This window comes from Chlorocebus sabaeus, chromosome 22 (genome assembly GCF_047675955.1).
Source record: "Chlorocebus sabaeus isolate Y175 chromosome 22, mChlSab1.0.hap1, whole genome shotgun sequence".
Taxonomy (NCBI): domain Eukaryota; kingdom Metazoa; phylum Chordata; class Mammalia; order Primates; family Cercopithecidae; genus Chlorocebus; species Chlorocebus sabaeus.
This window is the reverse complement of record NC_132925.1, coordinates 51561930-51583296: the sequence shown is the minus strand read 5'-3', so window position 1 is coordinate 51583296 and position 21367 is coordinate 51561930. Positions and strand designations below refer to the sequence as shown.

The following is a 21367-nucleotide window of genomic DNA, read 5'->3' as shown; positions in this document are numbered from 1 at the left end:
GGCGTGATCTCTGCTCACTGCAAGCTCCGCCCCCCAGGGTTCATGCCATTCTCCTGCCTCAGCCTCCCGAGTAGCTGGGACTACAGGTGCCGCCACCACGCCCAGCTACATTTTTGTAATTTTAGTAGAGATAGGGTTTCACAGTGTTCACCAGGATGGTCTCAATTTCCTGACCTCGTGATCTGCCTGCCTCAGCCTCCCAAAGTGCTGAGATTACAGGCGTGAGCCACTGTGCCCAGCCAAATTTTTTTTTTTTTTTTTGGGACGGAGTCTTGCTCTGTGCCCCAGGCTGGAGTGCAGTGGCGCAATCTCGGCTCACTGCAAGCTCCACCTCCCGGCTTCATACCATTCTCCTGCCTCAGCCTCCTGAGTAGCTGGGACTACAGGCGCCCGTCACCATGCCCAGCTAATTTTTTGTATTTTTAGTAGAGACGGGGTTTCACCGTGTTAGCCAGGATGGTCTCGATCTCCTGACCTCGTGATCCACCCGTCTCAGTCTCCCAAAGTGCTGGGATTACAGGTGTGAGCTACTGTGCCTGGCCAAAAATTATTTTTAAATAGCTGGGAACAGTGTCTCATGCCTGTAGTCCTGGCTACTCAGGAGGCTGGGACAGGAGGATCCCTTGAGCACAAGGAGCTCAAGGCTGCAGTTAGCTATGATTACATGACTGTACTCCAGCCTGGGCCACAGAACAAGACCCTGCCTCTAAAACACTTTTTAAAAATTATAATAAAAGGGCTGGGCATGGTGGCAAACGCCTGTGATCCCAGTACTTTAGGAGGCCGAGGAGGATGGATCATTTGAGCCCAGGTGTTTGAGACTGGCCTGGCCAACATGATGAAACTCTATCTCTACTAAAAATACAAAAAATAGCTGGGTATGGTGGCGCAAGCATGTAATCCGAGCTACTCAGGAGGCTAAGGCACAAGAATTGCTTAAACCTGGGAGGCAGAGGTTGCAGTGAGCTGAGATTGCACTACTGGGTAACAGAGTGAAACTTGGAGTGTACTCCAGCTGGGCAACAGAGTGAACCTCTATCTCAAAAAAAAAAAAAAAAAAAAAAAAAAAATTATAATAAAAGAAGAGAAATAGAATTAACTGGTGTAGTCAGCAAGACAGGAATAGTGAGGGCTTTCCCAGGGGAGGCCATTCCAGTGCCAGTCAGCCATACCCCCTTCTCTGGTCTTGAGGGGAGGCAGCATCCCCACCGATGCCTAAAGCCTTACAGCCTGGCAAGCAGTTCTAGGAGAATGATGCCTGGCTGCTGACCAAAAGGACTTATAGACTCCTGAGGTCCTTCCTAGAGAGCAGTAGGGTGAGGACATTCTAGATGAGGCCCAGCAACGCTGGTTGCCTCCCCTGGCAGGCAGGGTTCAGATGAACACGACCTGGTGGTGAGCAGGAGGGGTGCAGTCGCAGTACCCCCAGTGGAAACCTGGGGAGGGTGGACAGAGAGGGAACGAGTGAGCCCTGGAGGAGCACACGTAATGGGCACAGACGCTGAGTCCCGTGCTCAGAGCCTCCAGATGCTGCCAAGGTCTGGGACAGAGGGGATGGTGGGGCTGTGGCCCTCACATGGAAAGATTTAGAGTAAGAATCTGTAGGAAGCACTGGCACGAGGTGACGGCCACCTAAACATCCCATGTGACTTCCACTGGCTAACCAGGAGCACCATATCTAAAACGGGACAACCCAGAAGTCACCCCGACAGGGCACAGCGGGGGAAGGTCAGGAGGGTTTCTGCATTTACCCAGTTCCCAGGTTTGGAGAAATGAGGATATCCAGGAATTGCAGAGGAACCCAAGAAACCAGACATCCTGCTGCCCAGGCACTGCCCCTTTGAGCCCTAGTAGACAGCCCAACTTCAGGCTCCAAACTGAGCTCCCCACACCAGGCCAGCTCCCCACAGCCTTGCCATCTCAGTGGGGTGTGGTTGGGGTCCTCGGAGCTACTCGCTGAGCGTCACTCTTGGCAACTCTTTCTCAGACCCTCCTCCCCATCTGTCAGCACATCGGGCTGCTCCGCCTTCAACACAGATCCTGCATCTGCCAGCCTGTGTGGCCCTCATCTCTTCCCTGTGTGACTGCCACGGCCTCTCCAGGCTCTTCGAGCCTCACATGCCACCCCACCCCACTCCTCTCCACCCAGCAGTTGGGGTCCTGTTAAAACACAATCCTGACCACATTCTCCTCTCACTTGGTGGGATTTAGAGCCCATTGACCTCCCATTGACCTCCCATTGACCTCCCATTGACCCAGGAGACTCTGCGGGACCCAGCCATTCCTCCTGCCACCCTCCTCTGAACCCCCTGGCCACTCCAGCCCAGCCCCCTGGCCTCCTGGCTGTTCCTCTCCGCTCTGGAATGCTCCCACCCCAAGACCTGTGCAGGTGCTGTTCCTGCTGCTCAGCGCAGCCTTCCCCAAGTCTGCTGGCTCCCTCCCTCACTCTATTCAGGCCTCTGAAGACAACTGGAGGGATGTGGCTGAGAAGGAAGAGAAGATGGGGAGGTGGCAGAAGAGGGATGAGGACTCCAAGAAGGCATGTGGTTTAAGCTGGAAGAGACCTCAGCATATACGAATGGTGACAGGCAGCGACCCTGACAGGAGGAAGAGGTTGGGCTGGTGGGTGGGCATACCACTAGAGGGCTGAAACCCTCCTCTGGGGCTTCACTGTTCTCTGAGGGGCAGGGAGGGAGGCCAGTCAGCTGCTGACGGGGCCTGATCCTTCATCCCCCCAGCAAGGTGGGGCTCAGCCAGGGACAATTTCAGGAAGCTAGGTCTGAATTGAGCAAGCCAGGGGGAAACGCAGAATGCCTCCAACCCTGTGCCTGGCTGCAGGGAGCACACCCACAGCGCTGTCCCCATGCCTCTTGGTCTCCGTGTGCCGTAGACAGACCTGTCCAATGGCCCCTCAGAGCCTGGAAATGCCGTGGCAGCCCGGCCTCCATCCGCGGGGGACACTGAGGCTGACTGTCCAGTTGCCTCCAGAGAAGAGGACCCTGGGCGGAGATCGGCCTCACTGACATCCCCCTGCCCTGGCCTCAGGCCTGCCCTGCTGAAGCCCAGATAAGGCCCGGCCCAGCTCCGCCTCAGGCTGTAGCATTATCTTTAACGACTAAAAAGCCTCCAGAAGTGGCTTTTATATATGTAGAAAAATATAGGACTCGAACAATGAACTTTTCAAAGCGGAAGGCTATTTTTAGAGCTTTGCTTACTGATCCAACATTCAGCATCTCCCTATATGTCAGCAGCTGCTGGCAAGATGGGCAGGTGGCATGAGGAGTCGGGCAGCAGTCAGGGTACAGGGGGCTTCTCAGGCCACCCAACCATACGAAGGAAGATGCAGTTTTTCGCACTGCCCCTGCCCTCTGGTCCCGAGCACTCTGTACAGCTCCGTCAGGCACCTACCACCCTAATGTTGTCATGACAGGAGTGGCAGCAACATTCTGGGCTAGAGTCCAACACTTGAGTTGGAACCCCAATTTCTCTGAGCCTTGGTTTCCTAACTGCACAGTGGGGGCAAGGCTGCCTCTTCATGGCCTCACAGTGGAGTCAGTGGGAGTGTTCCAGGAAGCCCCACCAACAGCTAATGCCATGCCTAATTGGAGGGTAATTATTTCAGGAGAGACCTCCTGTCCTCAGACAGGGCTTATTCTCATCAGCACATGGCCAGGCAGGGCAGAAAGAAAGGCCTCTATGCCCTGTGAACCCAGGGCCACACAGCCAAGGCAGCCCTTATCCTGTCAAAGGCAGTCTTTCCAGCCCCAGGGAGGTGGTGGTTCCAGCCTCCCCAGCCCAGGCCTCGCTCCCAAACCTAAAGAGTACCGTCAGCCTGCAGTGGCCAGGCCACCCTCCATGGCTGCTGTGAGGCCCTCTCACTCAAAGAGCCCAGGGACGTGAGTGGGTTTGGGAGATGAGAATGCAGGTTCTAGGAGACAGGCTGGGGATGAGAGGGCAGCCCCTAGAACCTGGAATCAGATCTGCCCTGCCCCCTCACAGCTTCAGGGGCTTCCATGGGAAAGAGCCCGAGGGCCTTAGTGGTTGTGGATCAATGGCAGCCTGGAGCCCAGGCTGGGAGAGGCCCTGGGGAATGTCACAGGGCGTCTGATGGGGGCTGCATGGCAAACATGGGGGAGAGAGGTCTCCCTCAGCAGGAGGGAAGGAAAAGGGATCCGCAGGGGCCATCTCCCTGGATCTCTGTTAGGTTTCCTCACAGCACGGCTCCATATCTGACTCCATCTTTTATCCTGCTTTCTTATTTCTGTCTCTCCCCATGAGGAGGTCAGCTCCGGAAGGGCAGTGTTTGTCTGTTTTCCTCACTGAAGTTTCCACAGTGCCTAAATAGGGCTGGGCACACAGCAGGTGCTCAGTCTGAATCTGCTGAATGAATGAATGATGCTGCTAGTGACTAGGGGACCTGCACAACCCTGGAAGGAGATGCCGCACTCCTAACACAGAGGGGTCAGGACAGGATGCCCCGCGCTCAGGATGGAGAGCCACAGAGCAGGGCAGAACAGGTCCCCGGTGCCAAGGCACAGCTGGCTGTCTTCTCTTTCTCCCACAACTCCACAGGCCGACGGCAGGGCTGCTGCTCTCTGATTTACAGGTGGGAGCACCAAAGCCTGGAGAGGACAGGGGCTCAACAGTCACACGGCTGACACGCAGCCCAGCCTGGCAGAGCCCCGTGACTGTGGAGCTGTGTCCACACCCCTCCTTTGCTCTGCAGCTGGGTTGTGGAGACACCAAACGACTATGGAAACTGTGAGTTTCTCCACCGTACAGACACATGCTCACTGCGCTGAAAACACTGTCCCACAGGCCTCAAGTCACCAAGGAACCTGGAATACTGAGATCAGCTCCACCCCCTGAGGACGCCCTGGGCTCAGCTCTCTGTGTGCTGCTTCTGCCCTGTGCGCACCCCACCCTCCAACAGTCCTGGGAGGCCTGCTGGGCTGGGCTGGGCACTGGCGGGGCCTCAGAAAGGAAGCAGGGGGCAGACTGGCTCCACAGGCTGGCAACCTGCACTTTTACTTGGGCCGAGAGCCAGCCAGCAGGGGGGCTGTGAGGCTCTGGATTGGGGGCCGATACAAACACCTTACAATCAGTCCCAGCCAGGGCCTCTGCCTGGTGAGGTGTCACCACTACAGGCATCACTATCAGTGCCACAGAGGGGCCCCAACCCAGGGCAACAGACCTAAAACAGGAAAAGTCATCCCCTAACGCCAATCCTGCAGCCAACCCCAGGACAGGCAGCCTTGAAAGAGAGGGGCTGGGCAAAGCCCTTTATTCTCTCGAGCGCTACCTGGGCCAGGGCCAAGGTGAGGGACCCTTGGCCTCGCCCCTGGGAGAGTTGGTCAGGAGACCTGGCACCTGCCCGGCTGCTCCCCATAAGGAGACCTCGGACTGCACAGAGTTCTCTGGAAGACAGATTCTGTGTGGGGGGTTCACAAGGTCTCCAATACTGGCAGCCCCTGGCCCAACTTGATCCACAAAACATGCTCTCTGTGGCCCAGTGTTTCAAAAACTAGAATGAATGACTAACATTTCAGTATCTTAAGATTTTATATGAAAATCTAAGTTTCTGACTCATCTTGGGGACCTGGCCACCCTGGGCCCATATTCCCACTTGATAACAGTCAGATGAAGCGAGGTGGCAGCCGCATCCATCAGACAGCCCATGTTCTGTCACCACCACAGTCCCCACCACTGCCACAGTCCCCACCACTCCCTATCGCCCACGTATACCTGCGTCACCACTTCTCTTCCTGCCTACTGGCAGCATCCATGTTTGCCTATGATGCTTAGACAGGACCAAAATTCTAGGCCCAACGCAAAGAAAAGAACTAGGATCTACAGCCTGGGATCAGTTGTTCCCAAGAAACCTAATTTAGAACACCAATTCCCGAGAGGCAGGGTTCAAGAACTCCCACAGCTCTGCATGGCCGGTGGGAACACCAAGGCCTTCTGCTCCACTGGGTCCTGTGAGTGTGTGGTTTTTACAAGGCTCTAGCAAATTAACATCATCACAGTGACCACAATCCACAATCCCATGGTCATCATAACCACCAAGCCTCAATTCGCCAGATGCCCTCGTTCCTAAGTTTCATAGGGTTAGGATATAATTTTCAAAGTCATCTGATACCTGGTGTTTATTCCAAAACTGGACTCTAAGAGGATGTCCTGAGGTTCAAATTCAAGCTGTCCCCACCCTTGGCAGCTCCCTCCGTCCACCTGTGAGAATGCCAACCTGAGTTTGGAGGAATGCCCAATGGCTCCAGAAGCGTTCCTGGGGAGCATGGTGGGGAGCTCTAGACCAGGTCTCTCTACAGCTCCCCCACTTCCAGGCTGAGTGGCCCCAGGCAAGGGCCCTCCACTCTCTGGGCTTCTGTTGTCTCACCTGCACAATGGGCATCACTCCTGCCCTGCTTGCCCAACAGGAGCGTGGGAATTGAGGGAAGACACACTTTGTCAACTGTAAATCCCACGTGGAGCTGTTTCTGTTCTGTGCCATCAGCCAGAGAGGAAGGCTCAACCCCCTCAACTCCTCAAGTCTTGGCTGGGCTTGTCCAGGTCAGAGAAAGAGGGACATCAGGAGAAGTATTCCCCAGTCCAGCGCCAAATTAAGCCCTGCAGGATCAGGAAACCAGAAATGTCCATCTCTGTGCCTGCGTAGAGGGCTTTATGCTTCCAAAGGCCTCCTTCCTTCCACTCTGCCACAGCTTACCTGGTCTCAAGATACAAAGTTTACAAGACTGCTTCCCTTGCCATGACCTCATCTGCATGGCCTCACCCTCTCCCCTTCTTCCTTTAGTTTCTTCATTAACCATTCCTATAGCCTGCACTCTGCCAGATGCTTGCCCCTGGCTAAGGAGGGTGGTTCTTGTTGGTTCTGAGTGCAGAGAGATGACCAGAAGCTTCCAACCCCTGGGCTCACTCAGAAAGATTTTTCAGAATATACACACACACAGAGCCAAAAATCTTCCTGGCTGAGCCAAATTAAATACAGAGGCCTCTAGTTATTTCCATACGCACCAAATGGACTTAAATAAAGCAGTTCTCTGTGGCAGGCTCCAGCACACAGAGCTAGGCTGGGCCCCAGGGACGCTCCGGGAGAGCCAGGCTGGAGGCACAGGCTGGGGAGGCTAGCTCTGGACAGGGTGTGGGCAGAAAGAAGGAGACAGATGCCCATCGCGCAGAAGATGGCCCACCCTGCCAGCCAGGGCCTGCGCTGTGGCCATCTTGGCCCAGACAATCTTGGTCTTTTTTAGGTGCACAGCAAAACTGAAAGGAAAGTATGGCGTTCTCATGTACCCACTGCCCCAAGGCAGGCACAGCCACTATCAACATCCACACTGGAGTGGCACATTGTTACAGTCCATGAACTACAGTGACACATCATCATCACCAGGGTCCACAGTCTACATTCGGCTTCACGCTTGGTGTTGTAAACAGCAACCTTTTGAAGTAGGTACTATATCATCTTCCCATTTTGTGGATGAAGAAACTAAGGCACAGAGAAGTGATGTAATTTACCCAAGGCCATATGACTCACACAGGACGTGAGGAGGGGCGAGGCTGGCTGGGCCACCTCCCTGCCTGTCACGTTCTTCCCTCTGCGGGGCCAGTCTATCACCCTGTCTGCCCACTGAACTCCCCCTGCCCTTGCAGGACCTGGTGCAGGTGCTGCCCAGACCTGCAGCACAGCAGCTGCCAGGCCCCATGGCAAGTCAGCGATCTGCCCACAGCACCCAGTGCAGGGGCACAGAAAGGGTCTTGGGGACAAATGAAGGCTGGGGGTAGGAAACACTATCCCACTCAGCTTCCCCCACCTACAACATTGGCACACAGAGCTCTTCCCTGGCAACTGTCTGGTACCCAGCAGGCAGGAGCTGTGTGGCCCTGGGCAAATGACTTGGCCTCTCTGTGTCTGTTTCTCAGTCATAAAATGGGAGTATTGTTCACCCAGCAGGGCTGCTGTGAGGGCCATATGATAACACACACACAAATCCTCAGGCTGGGGCCTGTCACCCAGGAAATGCACAGAGTAGCTGCTGCCACTGTCACGATTTAGGGCTGTTACCACTTCGCTACACTGCATGATGCCATGGGGGCTAGAGGGAGGTGAGCAGGCCAAAGAGGAAGAGGTCTGAAGGAACGAAGACCATCTGACTCCACACTAGCACCCATACCTGGGGAGCACGAGGGGCGCCTGGCTGGGATGTGGCCGTGCCTAGGGTGTGACTTTGGCTGGTTTTTAACTAAGCTGGGTTGGGGGCGCTGTATGTACGAAGCACTGTGCTAGGAGCTAGGGTAGCAACCACACATTCATACTGAGGGCAGTGGCTGAAATGTGTCAGCACTTGCCTCTACGCCCAGCAGCAATGTGGGGTGGCACGGCACCCAGTGATGATGACAAAGGCGAGTAAAGGTGACGGGAGGTGTCCAGGATGACTTTGGCATTCTAAGTGAAGCCCAAGAGGATCAGATGAAGTCATGGAAGAGAAGCCAATTTGGGGAGAGGGAGATAATACGTGTCCCTTTGGAACTTACAGATTTACAGGTGCCCATGAGACCCCTAGAGGGTTGCTGGGTGGGCGGCAGGATGTCAGGGCGTGGGCTGGAGCCAGATCAGAAACCCCAGGAAGGAAGAGACTGCGTGAAGTGGAAAAGGAAAGAGGGCTGGGCAGAGGCCCAGGGACCCCCAGTGCTGAATGGCCACCCAGGGGCCCAGCAAGATGAGGGGCTGACGGGTTTGGAGGGTGGCAGGGGCCGCAGCCTGGCTATACCATCTGGTAAGGGGAAAGCCAGGGCAACAGGGAGACCCTGTGGAGCTTGAAGCTGAGAGCCACAATACCACCCAGGGGACCCCCGATCTGATGAGAGAGGCTGAGAGCCCATTCCACGCCCCGCCTTCCAGGGGTCCTAGGGAGACGGAAGAGAAGCGAGTTCTCCTACCCTGACCCAGGAAGGCCCTGTCTGATGGAGGAGTCATGGGCCTAGCCTATTCCAGTCACTTCCAGACACAGGGCATCCCAAATGGGTCAGAAGCTACTTGGTCACCAGGCTGGGAAACTGTTTCAAGCTCAGAGTTCCCGAGTTGGACCAACACAGCTAAGGGCTGTTCAAGGGACACTGTGGCCTGCCCTAGGCACCCGCCCCAGTGATACAACTTTTCCAAAGCTAGAAATGAGGCCAACCATGAGACAGGTCCTTGATATAAAATCAACAAAATGTCTGGGATTAAAACTAATCTAGGGCAATGAAATAAAACTGCACATAGGGATCATTATACCATTCTACTTTTGTACGCTGCAAATTTTACATAACAAAAAGCTAAAAATAATGCTAAGACTCTGCTATCACATCAAGGCCCATTATTTTCTTGGGCCATTTTGCCATTTTTACTAAGCACAAACAAAAAACACTCAAACCCTGCTCATTTAAATGACGGCTCTGAGCTCTGAGAACAGTCAATGAATGGCCCAGAGGGAACAGAGAATTCACGTTCCTGCGACCGCACCTCCCCCTCCCCTAGCAGCAGAGGAAAGAGCTGCTTCCCCAAACACTTCCTCTCCACCCCACCCTCACCCCACGGGAATAGCAGCGCTGCAATGGTAATAATGATGACGGCTGGGGAGAATAGCAGTGCAGTGGGTAGGGGTCATAACAGCAGCTGGCGTTTACTGAACACCTACTAGGTGCCTGGCGCTACTCCAGCCCCTCTCCCCCATCATCTCGGATGGACAGTTGTCCTGATCCTGTCAAGGAATCTGAGGGTGGTTCTTAGCCCAGATGACTTCCTGGGGCTGGTGAACATGTTTTTGAGATTGCAGGCACTGGGCGGCGCTTCCAACGATTCTGCTTCCGCTCTGCTGATGGTAGTGCACCTCTGTAGCCATCCATGGTGGCTGCTCAGGGAACCCAATGCTGCCACTGGGGTGCGCACAGCTGGGGCCTGCAGGTTTTGTCTCTCTGGCTCCTCCTTGGCCCCCTGCTCCTCCCTGCCTCTGCCTCAGGCTCCATTCTAACATGCTGCTCCCCAGCAACGTCAGGGAGGGGAAAGAGGGTCCATACATTAACCAGAGGACCAGGTCTACATTCTGCAGAGCTTGAATTCGTCATTTTCATTTTCTAGCCTGTTTCCTCATCTGTCAAATGAGAATAATGTCATGATTTCACAAGGTTCTTGGTTCCAATCAGACAGGTATGTGTGAAGTTCAAAGGCCATTCAAATGCCAGTATCACCATTTTCATTCTGTAGCCTGTTCCAGCCCCAGTCTCAATCCTGTGCCAACTTCAGACCCACCAAAAACAGTTAAGGCTTTGCCCAAACCCAGCTGACTTCCTTTCCCCTTCCTGTCAGCACGCATGGTCACCTGTTTTGTGTGTGTGCTACCCACACTGCCTCTCCCTCCATTGTTCTCATTTGACAGACAAGGAGGCAGCAGCTTGCAGTGGGGACCAGCTTGCCCTGGCCACACATCCAGGAAGGGGCAGAAATGGAATCCAAGTTTTTCCAGCTCCAAATGCCACCTCTGCCCACTGCAGCAAGCTGCCTCCCCTCCCAGGCAGACAGACCAGCTAGAGAGGACTGAGCAGCAGAACCAGGGACTGGAGGCCACTGCCCCTGAGGTCAGGCTCTGGAGCTCTGGGCCTTATTAGGCTCCAGAAGCAGCCCCAGGTACCACCAGGAAGCCACATCTGCCCAAAGCCTCAGAAGTTTAGCATAGGCCACCAGGTGAAGGCTCCAGAGGTGCCACAGCTCTGCTCCATCTGACACAGGGCTGGGGGCCTCTACCTTGATGTCCGTACACCTCAGGGTGTCTCTCACACATGGTGCAGGCCATTTGCCCATCCTGTCTAAAGAAATCTTCATCCCAGCCCAACAGCAAGCTGCCTTACTTTGCAATTTCCCCAATCCACAGGCAAAGTGATTTTCTTAATACCCTTAAGCATCCACTTGTTTGTGGGCTGTTTGGACAGCACGCTACAAGCACATGCTAAAGTCCATGGGCTTAGTCACTTCTTACTGTGTATGCCATCTGTCACACCACCAACAGCCTGCAGTCCTTTAGCCCTTTAACTTCTTCCCCTCACCACTATCTCTCTGCACCCCTCTCTTTTAACCCTGGTCTTGTCTGTGGCCAAAAAGATGAATAATCCACTCCCATCTAGGAACACATCTCCCCAAACAAGTAACACGGTCCAATTCCACACAGTCAAACTTCTCAGGCCTAAAACAGCAGCTAAAAGATGCCATTTATCTGGTGTTGACTATGCAGTTTAAGCACTCACATGGATTCATTCATTGAATCCTCACAACAACTCCATGGCCTCCTCCTGTCATCCATCTTTTACCAATGGGGAAACTGAGGTGCAGAAAGGCTAAGGAAGGTGCCCAAGATCATAGGGACAATGAGGAGCAGAGCTGGCGTTAGAGTTGGGGTTAGAGTTATGGGTAGTCTGACTACAGAATCTGCCTCCCTAACCATTGGGCTAAACATCCTGCATCTGCAAATGACTACAAGGATCAAGAGGCTCATTCTCATAGATGTGGAAACTGAGGCCCAGGGAGGGATGGGATGACATGGGTGACTGATGCCAGGGCTCTAGGGAGGGGGACAACCAACGGCCAATCAAGGCCAGTTCTGGACAGGTCTTTCTGAAAGGCTTCCTCTCTCAGGATGGGAGACCTTTGAGCTTAGGGTCAGCCAGAATAAAGACAACAATGATTACAACTAACATCTACCGGGCCCTTGCTATGTTACTATGAGACACCATTTAAATGCTTTGCATGTATCCATGCACTTCATGATTATACCACCTACCCTCCCAGCCAGAAATAGAAAAGCAAACACCACTGACTTCTGTAAATGGCATCAGGGAGAAAGTATTCATGTTGGCAGACAGACTCTGATCCGGTCTGGGCAGCAGGGGATTTTGGGAGAACCCTTCCAGTTTGTGTGAATGAGGAGGCCTCCTCCCAGCTGCGGACTCGTTCCAATTTTTCCAGTTTATTAATGATCCCTTCCCCTCCCGTGGGATCAAGTTCAGCACCCACACACTTGCGTGTCCTCCAATGATTCAAAAGCCCTAGCCTTGGGTTTCCTCATCATGCAGAAGCCTGTCATGTTGGCATGGGTCCCTCAGTGAGTCAGGGGACAGTGAGTTTTAGTCCTCAGGACCCTGCTCCAAGCAGAGTCTTGGCCTGGGGCTGCGCACAGCACACAAGCATGCTACCCCGAAGAGCCTGCAAGTGCAAAGGACACTGTCCCAGAATCCTGCCAGAGAGTCTTCTGTGGGGAAAGAGACAAGATTCCAGGAAGGCCCGGTGAGTGGTCATCAACTAGCTTGTGGGCTGAGACATTTGGGAACATGTTGGGAATCCTGATACCTGGGGATACCGGACACCTGTTGTGGCAGTATAGGGAAGAAGCAAAAGGCTCCATTCATGATGGTGACATATTTTGCCAAAGATTATTTAATCCCAGAAGAAGCAGAGCCTGGCCATGAAGTACACAGACTCTGAGGCCAAGCAGGCCGAGTTCACACGCTAACTCTAGCACTCTAGCAGCTTTAGCACTAAATGGCAACTGCTGCTATTATCATTATTACTGAGCTTTGAACAAAGAGGAAAAAACAAATGCAGTCACAGTGTCTCATCTTTACAAACAGGGAGGGGACTCTTGCTATGGGTCTCTGTGGGGACCTTAAGTTCAAATCAAACTGTCACCATGTCAGGAAACTGCAAACTGAGGAGATAAAACGGAAAGAATGGGCCTTTCCTCCAAGGAGCAGCAAAGCTGCAGGTACCTATGAACAAGGCAAAAAAAGAAATTCAAGTCAGAGCAGCTGGGACTCCAAGAAGGACGACGTCACAAAAAGCCACACAGACTCTAGAAATCAGTCTTCAACCTCACAAATCAGCCAAAAAGAAAACTGTGAGGAATCATTTTAACTCAGCAACAATTTCACATAAGGGAAAAGGTGGTAATAATGATGATGGTGATGATAGCTACCATTTGTTGGGGATCTATCTGTATGCATCAGTCACCAGGCAAAGCTGCACATCCCCGCACCCTCCCCAGGGGGTTTGTTTTGGCTCCATTTCATGGATGAGAAAACTAAGACTCAGAGATGGGAGGCAACATATCTGAGGCCACACAGCTAGGAAGAGGTGGAGTCAGGGTTTTGTGTGATCCCCAAGTCCTGTGCTCTGTGATGTACCATTTCACACCGCTAACCTCAGTGCTTCTACATCTAGCCCAGGGCCTGGTACAAAGTCAGTGCTCAGTACATGTTTGTGTATATAAAGGAACACAGGAAAGTGAAAAGCTATGTGTACCCTGGGTCATACACATCTCTCCAGAGAACAACGCACTCCTCCAAGCCGAAGAGAGCATATGTGCACTTGTTAACACCTGCATTTATGGATGCTTTCATTCACTGACAACTGGCTACGTCCGCCATGGGGCCAGGCGCTGTGCGAGGCAGGCATCGGGGTACTAGCCACAGGGCCAGGCCTTGGAGGGATACTTGCCAAATTCGGGGTACAGCCACAGCAGCCAGGATAGTGGCAGGTCCAGGTGGCACCATGCCATATTTCCACCATAAATGCCATCAACTTTGTCTCTGCAACAGCTCACACAGTGGGAGCAGCCAGATTCTCTAAGGCCATGCCAATTAATTCTTCAAGAGCCTTAATGGCCTCTAAACTCATTACAATTTGCTTTTGAGGACAAACGATAAATCACATTCAACAGCCTTTGAGCACATCCCCTCTACACACACACACACACACACACACACGCACACGCTTCCACAGACCTCTCCTAAGGCCTCCGGTGGTGTTCAAGCCCATCTGGGCTGTGCATCATCTTGCCCCTGTGCTTACTGGGCGGATATTCCACAAGTCATCAAAATTCAAAGGAAATTTACAAAACAGGAAGAAAGAAAATCCAGCGGGTCATTGGTGCTTGGGAAGAGCAGAGTGCTGACTTGGACAAACATGGCATTTGACTGGAGTCCTGAGGATGGCCAGCTGTGCAGTGGCCTTCAGACACCCACGTTCTCAGAGCACTCCATGAAGCAGTGTTATCATTCCCTTTCACAGAAGGGGAAACAGGATTGAAGGGATGCGGTAACTTGCATACACTCACGAAACTGAGCTGAGACTTGAAACAAAATCTGTTTGCTTCCCCAGGCCCTTCTTTCCTTAAGTCTCAAGCTGCCCTGGATTCCAGATTCTCCAGGCAAACCAAGATTCCACAGTCTGCAGAGTTCAGATAAAACCGTATGCACACACATGTACACACACATATACTGAGCTCCTGCAGCCCTGGGTACCCTGTCCAGTCCTGTCCAGAAACATCTATTTGCCCAGTTGTCACACTGTTTGACTATGCAGCTGTCAGTCCTGTCCGTTTTTGAACTGAAGCTGTGTAAATATTAGTGCAACCAGTTCATAGTCCGACTTCCTTGAGTGAAGGCCTGAAAATCCCAGGGCCTCCAGAGGCCTCCATCACAACATTAGGGTTCTCCTGTAGGCTCCCCATGTGATACTCTGGCCCAGTCACTGGGTTCTCTTAGTGTGTGTACCCTTAAAAAAAATGAGGGTAAGAAGAGTCCTATGTTGTCACAAGGCTCCAACAGCAAAGCATCAAAGTGCCACACATGCTTTTGGAAAGAAGCCTATATTTGTAGAGTGGTGCATGGTGGCATAGCTGGACTTGGGAGTGGTTATCTTGGGCCTGTTACAGACTGGGGGGGTCCCCTGAGGTTTCTGGACCATGCTGCATCCCATCTGGGTTTAGAGAGGGGGAGATAGCCAGCCCAAGGAGCATCTAGCTCTGCCTCCACAGGCCAGGGACTGGGCTGATTTCCTCTAACCCTCCCCCAAGCTTCCCATGGAACCACATACCAGGTGCTCCAGAGCAAATGGGACCCACCTGCTCTGAGGCTGATGCGTGAACTGTGGGCTATACCTGAGCGAGGCTTCTCAACCTCCAAGACCTCTGGCTCATGTTCTGAGGCTGGGGGAGCAGCTGTTCATTACCAACCCAGACCACAGAAGGATCCAAGCAGGCTTCCCTGCAGCTGGAAGATTGAGATGAGATACCCGGAGGGACTTCTAATGAGAAGGGATGTGGGACGGAGAAGTATGCAAGAGAGGTGGCTGGACATGCCAACTGGAATGGCGATACTGAAAAGGTCCTAACGGAGGGGCAGAAAAACCCCCCAGTTACTTTCAGCTCAGAGGGAGGAGGGAGGTGCAGCCAGGAGAACATGCTAATGGTTTCTTCTTCCCCACTAGACTGCTGGTTCCATGAGGACAAAGACTTCACGTTTTGTTCACTGCTATGTCCCTGGTGCCTAGAGCAGGGACTGGTACATAGCAGGCACTCAATAAACCACAGAGCCTTAGCACTGACAAGACTGAACACTCAGCCTCGATTTGCTCTCCTGCAATTGAGGATGCTGGTACCACAAGGATAAAAAGCAATTGCAATACCGGGTGGGACAGCTGATGGGCTATGAAGGCCATGGGTGTGTGTGGGATATGAATAACATGACCCCCATGTCCAGACTGCTGTCACTGATTCCAGACAGATGGTCCTGCAGCTGCAGCGTGCCTGGCCTCCACCCGAGATGCAAGGAGCAATGGGTCCTTGGGAAGCCCTACAGCCCCACTTGGAGCGTCAAACCCAGAGCTCCAGGCCTCTGGGGTGAGGAAGGGGCAGAGGGGGACATATGCATGTTCTCAGTGCAACTGCTAGGCATGCGCTGCACAGTTTTTGAACTGAAAGATCAAACAGTTCCAGGTGGGCTTCCTCCAGAGGGGGCCTGATATACGCCAAGTCAGCTTGTCAACAAACCCCCTTAGCCCCACCCCCCTGCTCCTTAGAAGGGCCTGCAGATAGCTCAGGGGGCAGCTGTGCTGGCCACTGGAGAGAGGAAATCAATATTCCCAGCACATACACGCACACTCTCCTTCTCCCTTTCTCTCCATAAACATGGGCCCTTGGAAGCTCAGACAGCCGCCCACAGGCCCCGAAGTAGAAAAGGGTTGGCCCCTCTGACACACCAGACTCCATCCCTGACCACACCAGGTGCACACTCATCACCACATAAACAAAGCCCCTCACATCCACACACTGCCACAAACAGCAGCCACACACCCCAGTGCACTCCCAAGTGGCCCTGCCAGGCGCACAGTACCCAACAAAAGCTGCTGGCACACCTGGGACGCCTGTTTGTTCAGGGTCACCCACCCTCACACACACTCGGGGTCTTGCAGACAGGACAGACACATCAATCCAGACATAGGCCCAATGTCTGGAATAGACAGGCCTGCAAGAGGCCTCCCTGGCAGCCCCTGCCCTGCCTGCAGTTTGAAACAGGCACAGACCCGCTGGGCACCCTCCCACCAACTCTCCGCTCTCCCTCCTGCCCCTCACCTCACACCCACACCGAGTCCCACTGCTTCCCTCTCAGCCCCACAAACTCAAACTCACCCCCACACCAACTTGCACTCCAAAAGGCCCTCGATCGCACACACACTCCCATCCTGAGACCCTCCCAGGACACACAGCGCTCCTGTCCCAAGGGCGCCTCTCTCTCTCCCACGCACAAACTCGGGTCCTGTTTGCTGGTCTCCCATCCAAACCCAGTCTCGCGGACGCACCCCGCCCCGCAGGCAGCTTTCTCTCGTACGCCGGGCGCCCGGTACCGACGGTCACCTGCACTCCCGCACACGCGTCCCCACAGCCTCCAGCACTCCACCGCTCAGCACCCGGGAAGGCCGCTCGACCCGCGCCGCGCCCTCACCCGCTGTCAAGCTCCAGCTCCAGAAGGGACTGGGTCCTCTCCGAGTTGCAGTGCAGGCACCACATGGCGGTCGCAGCGGGAGCGGGCCGGGCCAGGAGCCGGGACCCAGGCCCAGCTGAGGCCGCCGACTCCCGCCAGCGAGCCGCCGGATCCCGGGGCCGACACCCGGCCACCCGGAGACCCGACCACCCGCCACGCGACCACGTCGGGGCTCCTGGCCCAGTGTCCGCCGGCTCCCGCGGCTCCGGCCCTGAGTCCGAACCCCAGGCCAACCAAGCCCGCCCCTCCGCCGCCGCCCGCTTGGCGCAGCGCGAGGCCGGGCCGGAGGAATGTGGCCCTGAAGTGGGCGGGGCCGAGAGGGGGCGGGGCCGGAGGGCGAGCTGGGGGCGGGGCTGCGCACAGGGGCGGGACCGCACGGAGCGTGTGGGGAAGCGAGCGCAGGAGGCGTGGTCACACGGAGCCGAGGCAGGAGCCTAGGGGGAGGGGGGTCAGGGGCGGGGCTACACCCAGGGGCGGGGCCGAGCCGAGGCGCCGGGTGGCGAGCGCAAGGGCGGAGTCCCAGACACTGCATCCAGGTCCCAGCGCGCGAAGCCCCCGGTCTGGTAGGAAGGCACTGCGCAGCCCCTTCAACACTGGCGCCTCCCGGGAGCCATGTCTCCCTCCCCAGCGTGTAACCACAACAAATACAAAGCTCCAAACCCCCAACCAGAGCCTATTCTGCTGATGCCCACTCAACCTCTGCCTATATTGATTTTGCCTTCAGTTTAATAAAACCTAGACTTTGCTCGCCTGGACCGAACCGTGTGGTTCTGGGGCTCTGATGCGCCCCAAAGAGGGGAATGGGCCCTATCCTGAGGTTGGTACCACCCTTTTGGCGGCTTTTTGGGGAGGATCTAATGGAAAATTGCTTCTTTCTCCCTAAGCCCACCCAGCCCCCTGCCCTTTCTCCACCCAGAGACACCCTTCAAGCACCTATAACAAGCTTAAAGTAATAGTAATTAGCACTTTAGAGTTCTTTAGTGAGAGCTGGCCTTCAAGGCAACACTGTGAAGTAGGTGGAGTTACCCCAGCCCCATTTTACCAATGAGTAAACTGAGGCTCAGCTTAACTGGGCCAACTCAGAGAGGGCTTCCCTCACCCTGTCCTCCTCTCCCAGGCTCTTCCTACTATGAGCGCTCACGGCTTGCAGTCCTCCATTTGTACGTTTACTTCTTTACTATCTGTCCTTGGGCTCCATGAAGGCAGGTACAGTGCTCAGCGCCCACACTTGTGGAATGCCTAGACGTGGTTGGGAGACAATAAGCAGATATGGAACAATCAAAACCCCGCCTGTCCTGGGCCACCCACCTACAAGTCCATCCCCTGGAGGGCCAGGCAGCTGCAGGGCCTGCGGGAGTCAGGAAGCTGCAAGAAGCCATCAATGCAGGGTCATTGTCTTGTGCCCTTCTGAATCTTTCATTTGGAGGCGGACAGTGAAGGAAGGGGGCTGAGGTGGCCCATCTTGCAGCAGAGGGCAACCCCTAAAAATAGTTAGAGCACCTGGGTTCCCAGGCAAGAGGCTGAGCAGGAGCCCAGTGCCCCTTAAGCCAGTTAGAGCACCTGGGTTCCGAGGCAAGAGGCTGAGCAGGAACCCAGTGCCCCTTCATTGCCCATCTCCACATTCCCCTTCTCAGCTTCCCATGTTTTCTTTGCTCTGTTAAAAATAAATGAAGACACAGAATCGGGGGAAATATTTGCAAATCATGTATCTAATAAGGGTCTAGTGTCCACAGTATATAAAGAACTCTTACAATTCAAAAGTAACAAGGCAATTAAGCCAATTTAAAAACAGGCAAGGTGTCTGAATAGATATTTCTCCAAAGACAATCTACAAGTGGCCAATAAGCACATGAAAAGATGCTCTCAACCTCACCAATCTTTAGGGAACTGTAAATCAAGACCGCAATACAACCTCACACTCACAAGGAAGGCTATAATAAAAAAGATGAACAAAAGTACCTATACATAGAGGGTTCTGGAAAGAGAAGAACACTAGGCTGCACTGCTCAAAGACCACAGCCACATCTGGCATCTGTCGTAGTTAGGGTAGGGGTAGGGAGCTGGGAGAGGATAGGGTAGAAATGACCCAGTTGAGGGCAGAGGCAGCAGAAAACTCCCACCCCTGTCTGAAGTGCTCTCTAAAAATAGACTGCAATAAATGGAGCCAAAAGAATTCCCCCAGCCCAGCTGTTGGAGCACTCTGGACACAGGCTTTGACAGCCTCACCATCCGGATTGTCCAAGAATTTCAGGCACTTCTCCAGGCCCAGAGCCCTGCCGCCCAGCAGGATGGTCTTGGGGACATTGTCTCGGCTGGGATTTAGAAGGGGATTGAATTTCCCTGTTAGGATTTGGAATACCAGATGATGGACTCTCTGGAAACCAAATGCATCTTGATTCTCTTGTTTTATCTTTCTGCAAAGTGTGCCTCTTGCTCCTGCTCTGCTAACTGCCTTGCAGATTAATAATTTAGGGAACTGTGAGCAGAAGCAAGAAAAGTTCCAGCCTAGAGAGGCAGAGAAGGCCAATTTTTCTGCAGAAATGACCAGACTGGTCAGAATCCTTGCATGTACCATTAGGACAAATTGCTTAGCTTTCTGAGTCTCAGTTTCTGCAACTGTAAAGAGTGGCTCAGCGGCCACCTCTACCCCAGCTAATTCACCTTGCTGTTTAATTTAATTTAGCAAGCATTAATTAGTACTTACTCTGAGGCCTCAGTGGGGAAACACTGCTGTGACAAGTATTCCTCAGTATGGTGTCATGACAGTGGAGGAAAGAGCCTGTAATTCTGCCTCAGGAGAGGCTCTAATGGGGGGACATTTTGGGTTGGACCTTGAGGGATGAAGAGGGTCCCACGTATGGGGTCAAAGGATGCAAAAAGTCATGGAAATGTTTAGTTCCACTGTATCAACCCAGGTTTTAGTCCTGAGCTGCTTGCCTTGGCCCATTTCACATGCTACAACCCGACTTTATCTCTATGCTACCCGGCTTCTGACAGCCTCCAGTCTTTCCACAGCCTCCCTGCTTTCCTCCAGCTGGATGTGTGGCACTCTCCCAAAGCCCAGCCTTTGCAGCCCCTCTCTCCAAGTTGTCAGGATCAAGCCCAGCCTCTCTGCACAGCCAGCCTCGTGGCCTGTGTAGCCTGGTTCATCTCTCCGGCCCTTACCTCTCCTCCTGCCCACTCTATGCCTGCCACACCTCCAGCAATACTAAGCTTCTTTCAGTTCCCCACACTCCCCACTGTGCCTGGCTCAGAGCTAGGACCTTGGTTTTCAGCTTCCTATGTCACTGCTCCCAGAAAGACACTCATGACCAGCCCCTAGTCCAAGTCAGAAACTCCTCTTACATGGCATCAGGTTACACCGCACCTGTTCACTTATACCAGCGAGCTGTATTCCAACTGCTAAGGCTGGTTCTATGTCCTTCCCTGCAGCAGCCCCTGTGCCGACAGTGGAGCCTGGTGCACAGAAAGTCTTCAACAGCTGAATACACCAAAGGTTGGTAAACTATGGCCTGAGAGCCAAGTCCAGCCTGCTGCCTGTTTTTTAAAAATAAGGGTTTATTGGAACAGAGCCACGCTCATCCACTTATGTATTGTCAATGGCTTCTTCGGGACTATGATGATGAAGTTAAACAGTTACAACAGAGACACATGACCTGCAAAACATATAATATTATGCAGCCCTTCTCTGAAATAAATGAAGCTCTCCTGAGGGAGTCTTACATTGGCTCCAACTACCCTGGCAAACCCCCTGCGTGTTCAGCCAGACACCCCGTGCAAGAGCAGAATCCAAACATCATGGGGGAAGACAGTGACTGAAATGATAGGGCTGGGCCAGATGATCCTCAGACGTGATGGCCACAAGATGGGGTGCACTGTTGAGAATGAATCCTACAGCGCCACTTGCCCGTGTGCACATAGAGGCATGCCCAAGGATATTAATTATTTGAAAAAGCAGAACTCAGGGGAGGTAACATGCAATGCCTCTCAATGTGGACTGGTTAAGTAAATTGTATTACACCCATCAATGGAGTCCCATGTTAAAAAGATGGCAGCAGCATCTTGCATACTTACAGGAAAAGATCTGAGACACAATACTGTGATAGAAAGTCCAGAAAAACGTGAAGTGTACTTATAAAAGAACACTAGTATGCTTATATAAGATTGTATAATCATAGATTACTTCTTAAAAGAGACCCAAGAGACAGGTACCAGTGCTTGCCTCTGGGAAGGGAAACTGAGAGGTTCCAGAAATTCACAGAGAAGGCCTCTGCCCACTAGGCTTCAGATCTAGGTGGGACAGGGGTGGGGAGGAGAATGGAGAACTTTTCACTCTGTGAACACTTAAGAGTTTTCAAAATTTTAGGCCGGGCATGGTGGCTCGCATCTGTAATCCCAACACTTTGGGAGGCTGAGGTAGGTGGATCACCTGAGGTCAGGAGTTTAAGACTAGCCTGGCCAACATGGTGAAACCCTGTCTCTACAAAAATATAAAAATTAG

At 53.4% G+C, this 21367-nt stretch overlaps 1 protein-coding gene across 10 annotated transcripts in view; it reads right to left on the bottom strand.

The window, feature by feature from the left end:
* The window catches only part of IQSEC1 (IQ motif and Sec7 domain ArfGEF 1), a 391698-nt gene that overhangs the window by 53759 nt on the left and 316572 nt on the right, over positions 1-21367 (bottom strand). Inside the window, exon 1 of one of the 10 annotated variants that reach the window (XM_007985286.3) lies at positions 16828-17171. The exons of 8 other annotated variants lie outside the window; for them this stretch is intronic. In XM_007985286.3, coding sequence (XP_007983477.2) covers positions 16828-16892 — 65 coding nt within the window. In that variant the 5' untranslated portion in view covers positions 16893-17171. Of the gene's footprint in view, positions 1-16827; positions 17172-21367 lie in introns of those variants that run through there. One more of the 10 variants, XM_038003512.2, reaches the window with a different exon arrangement.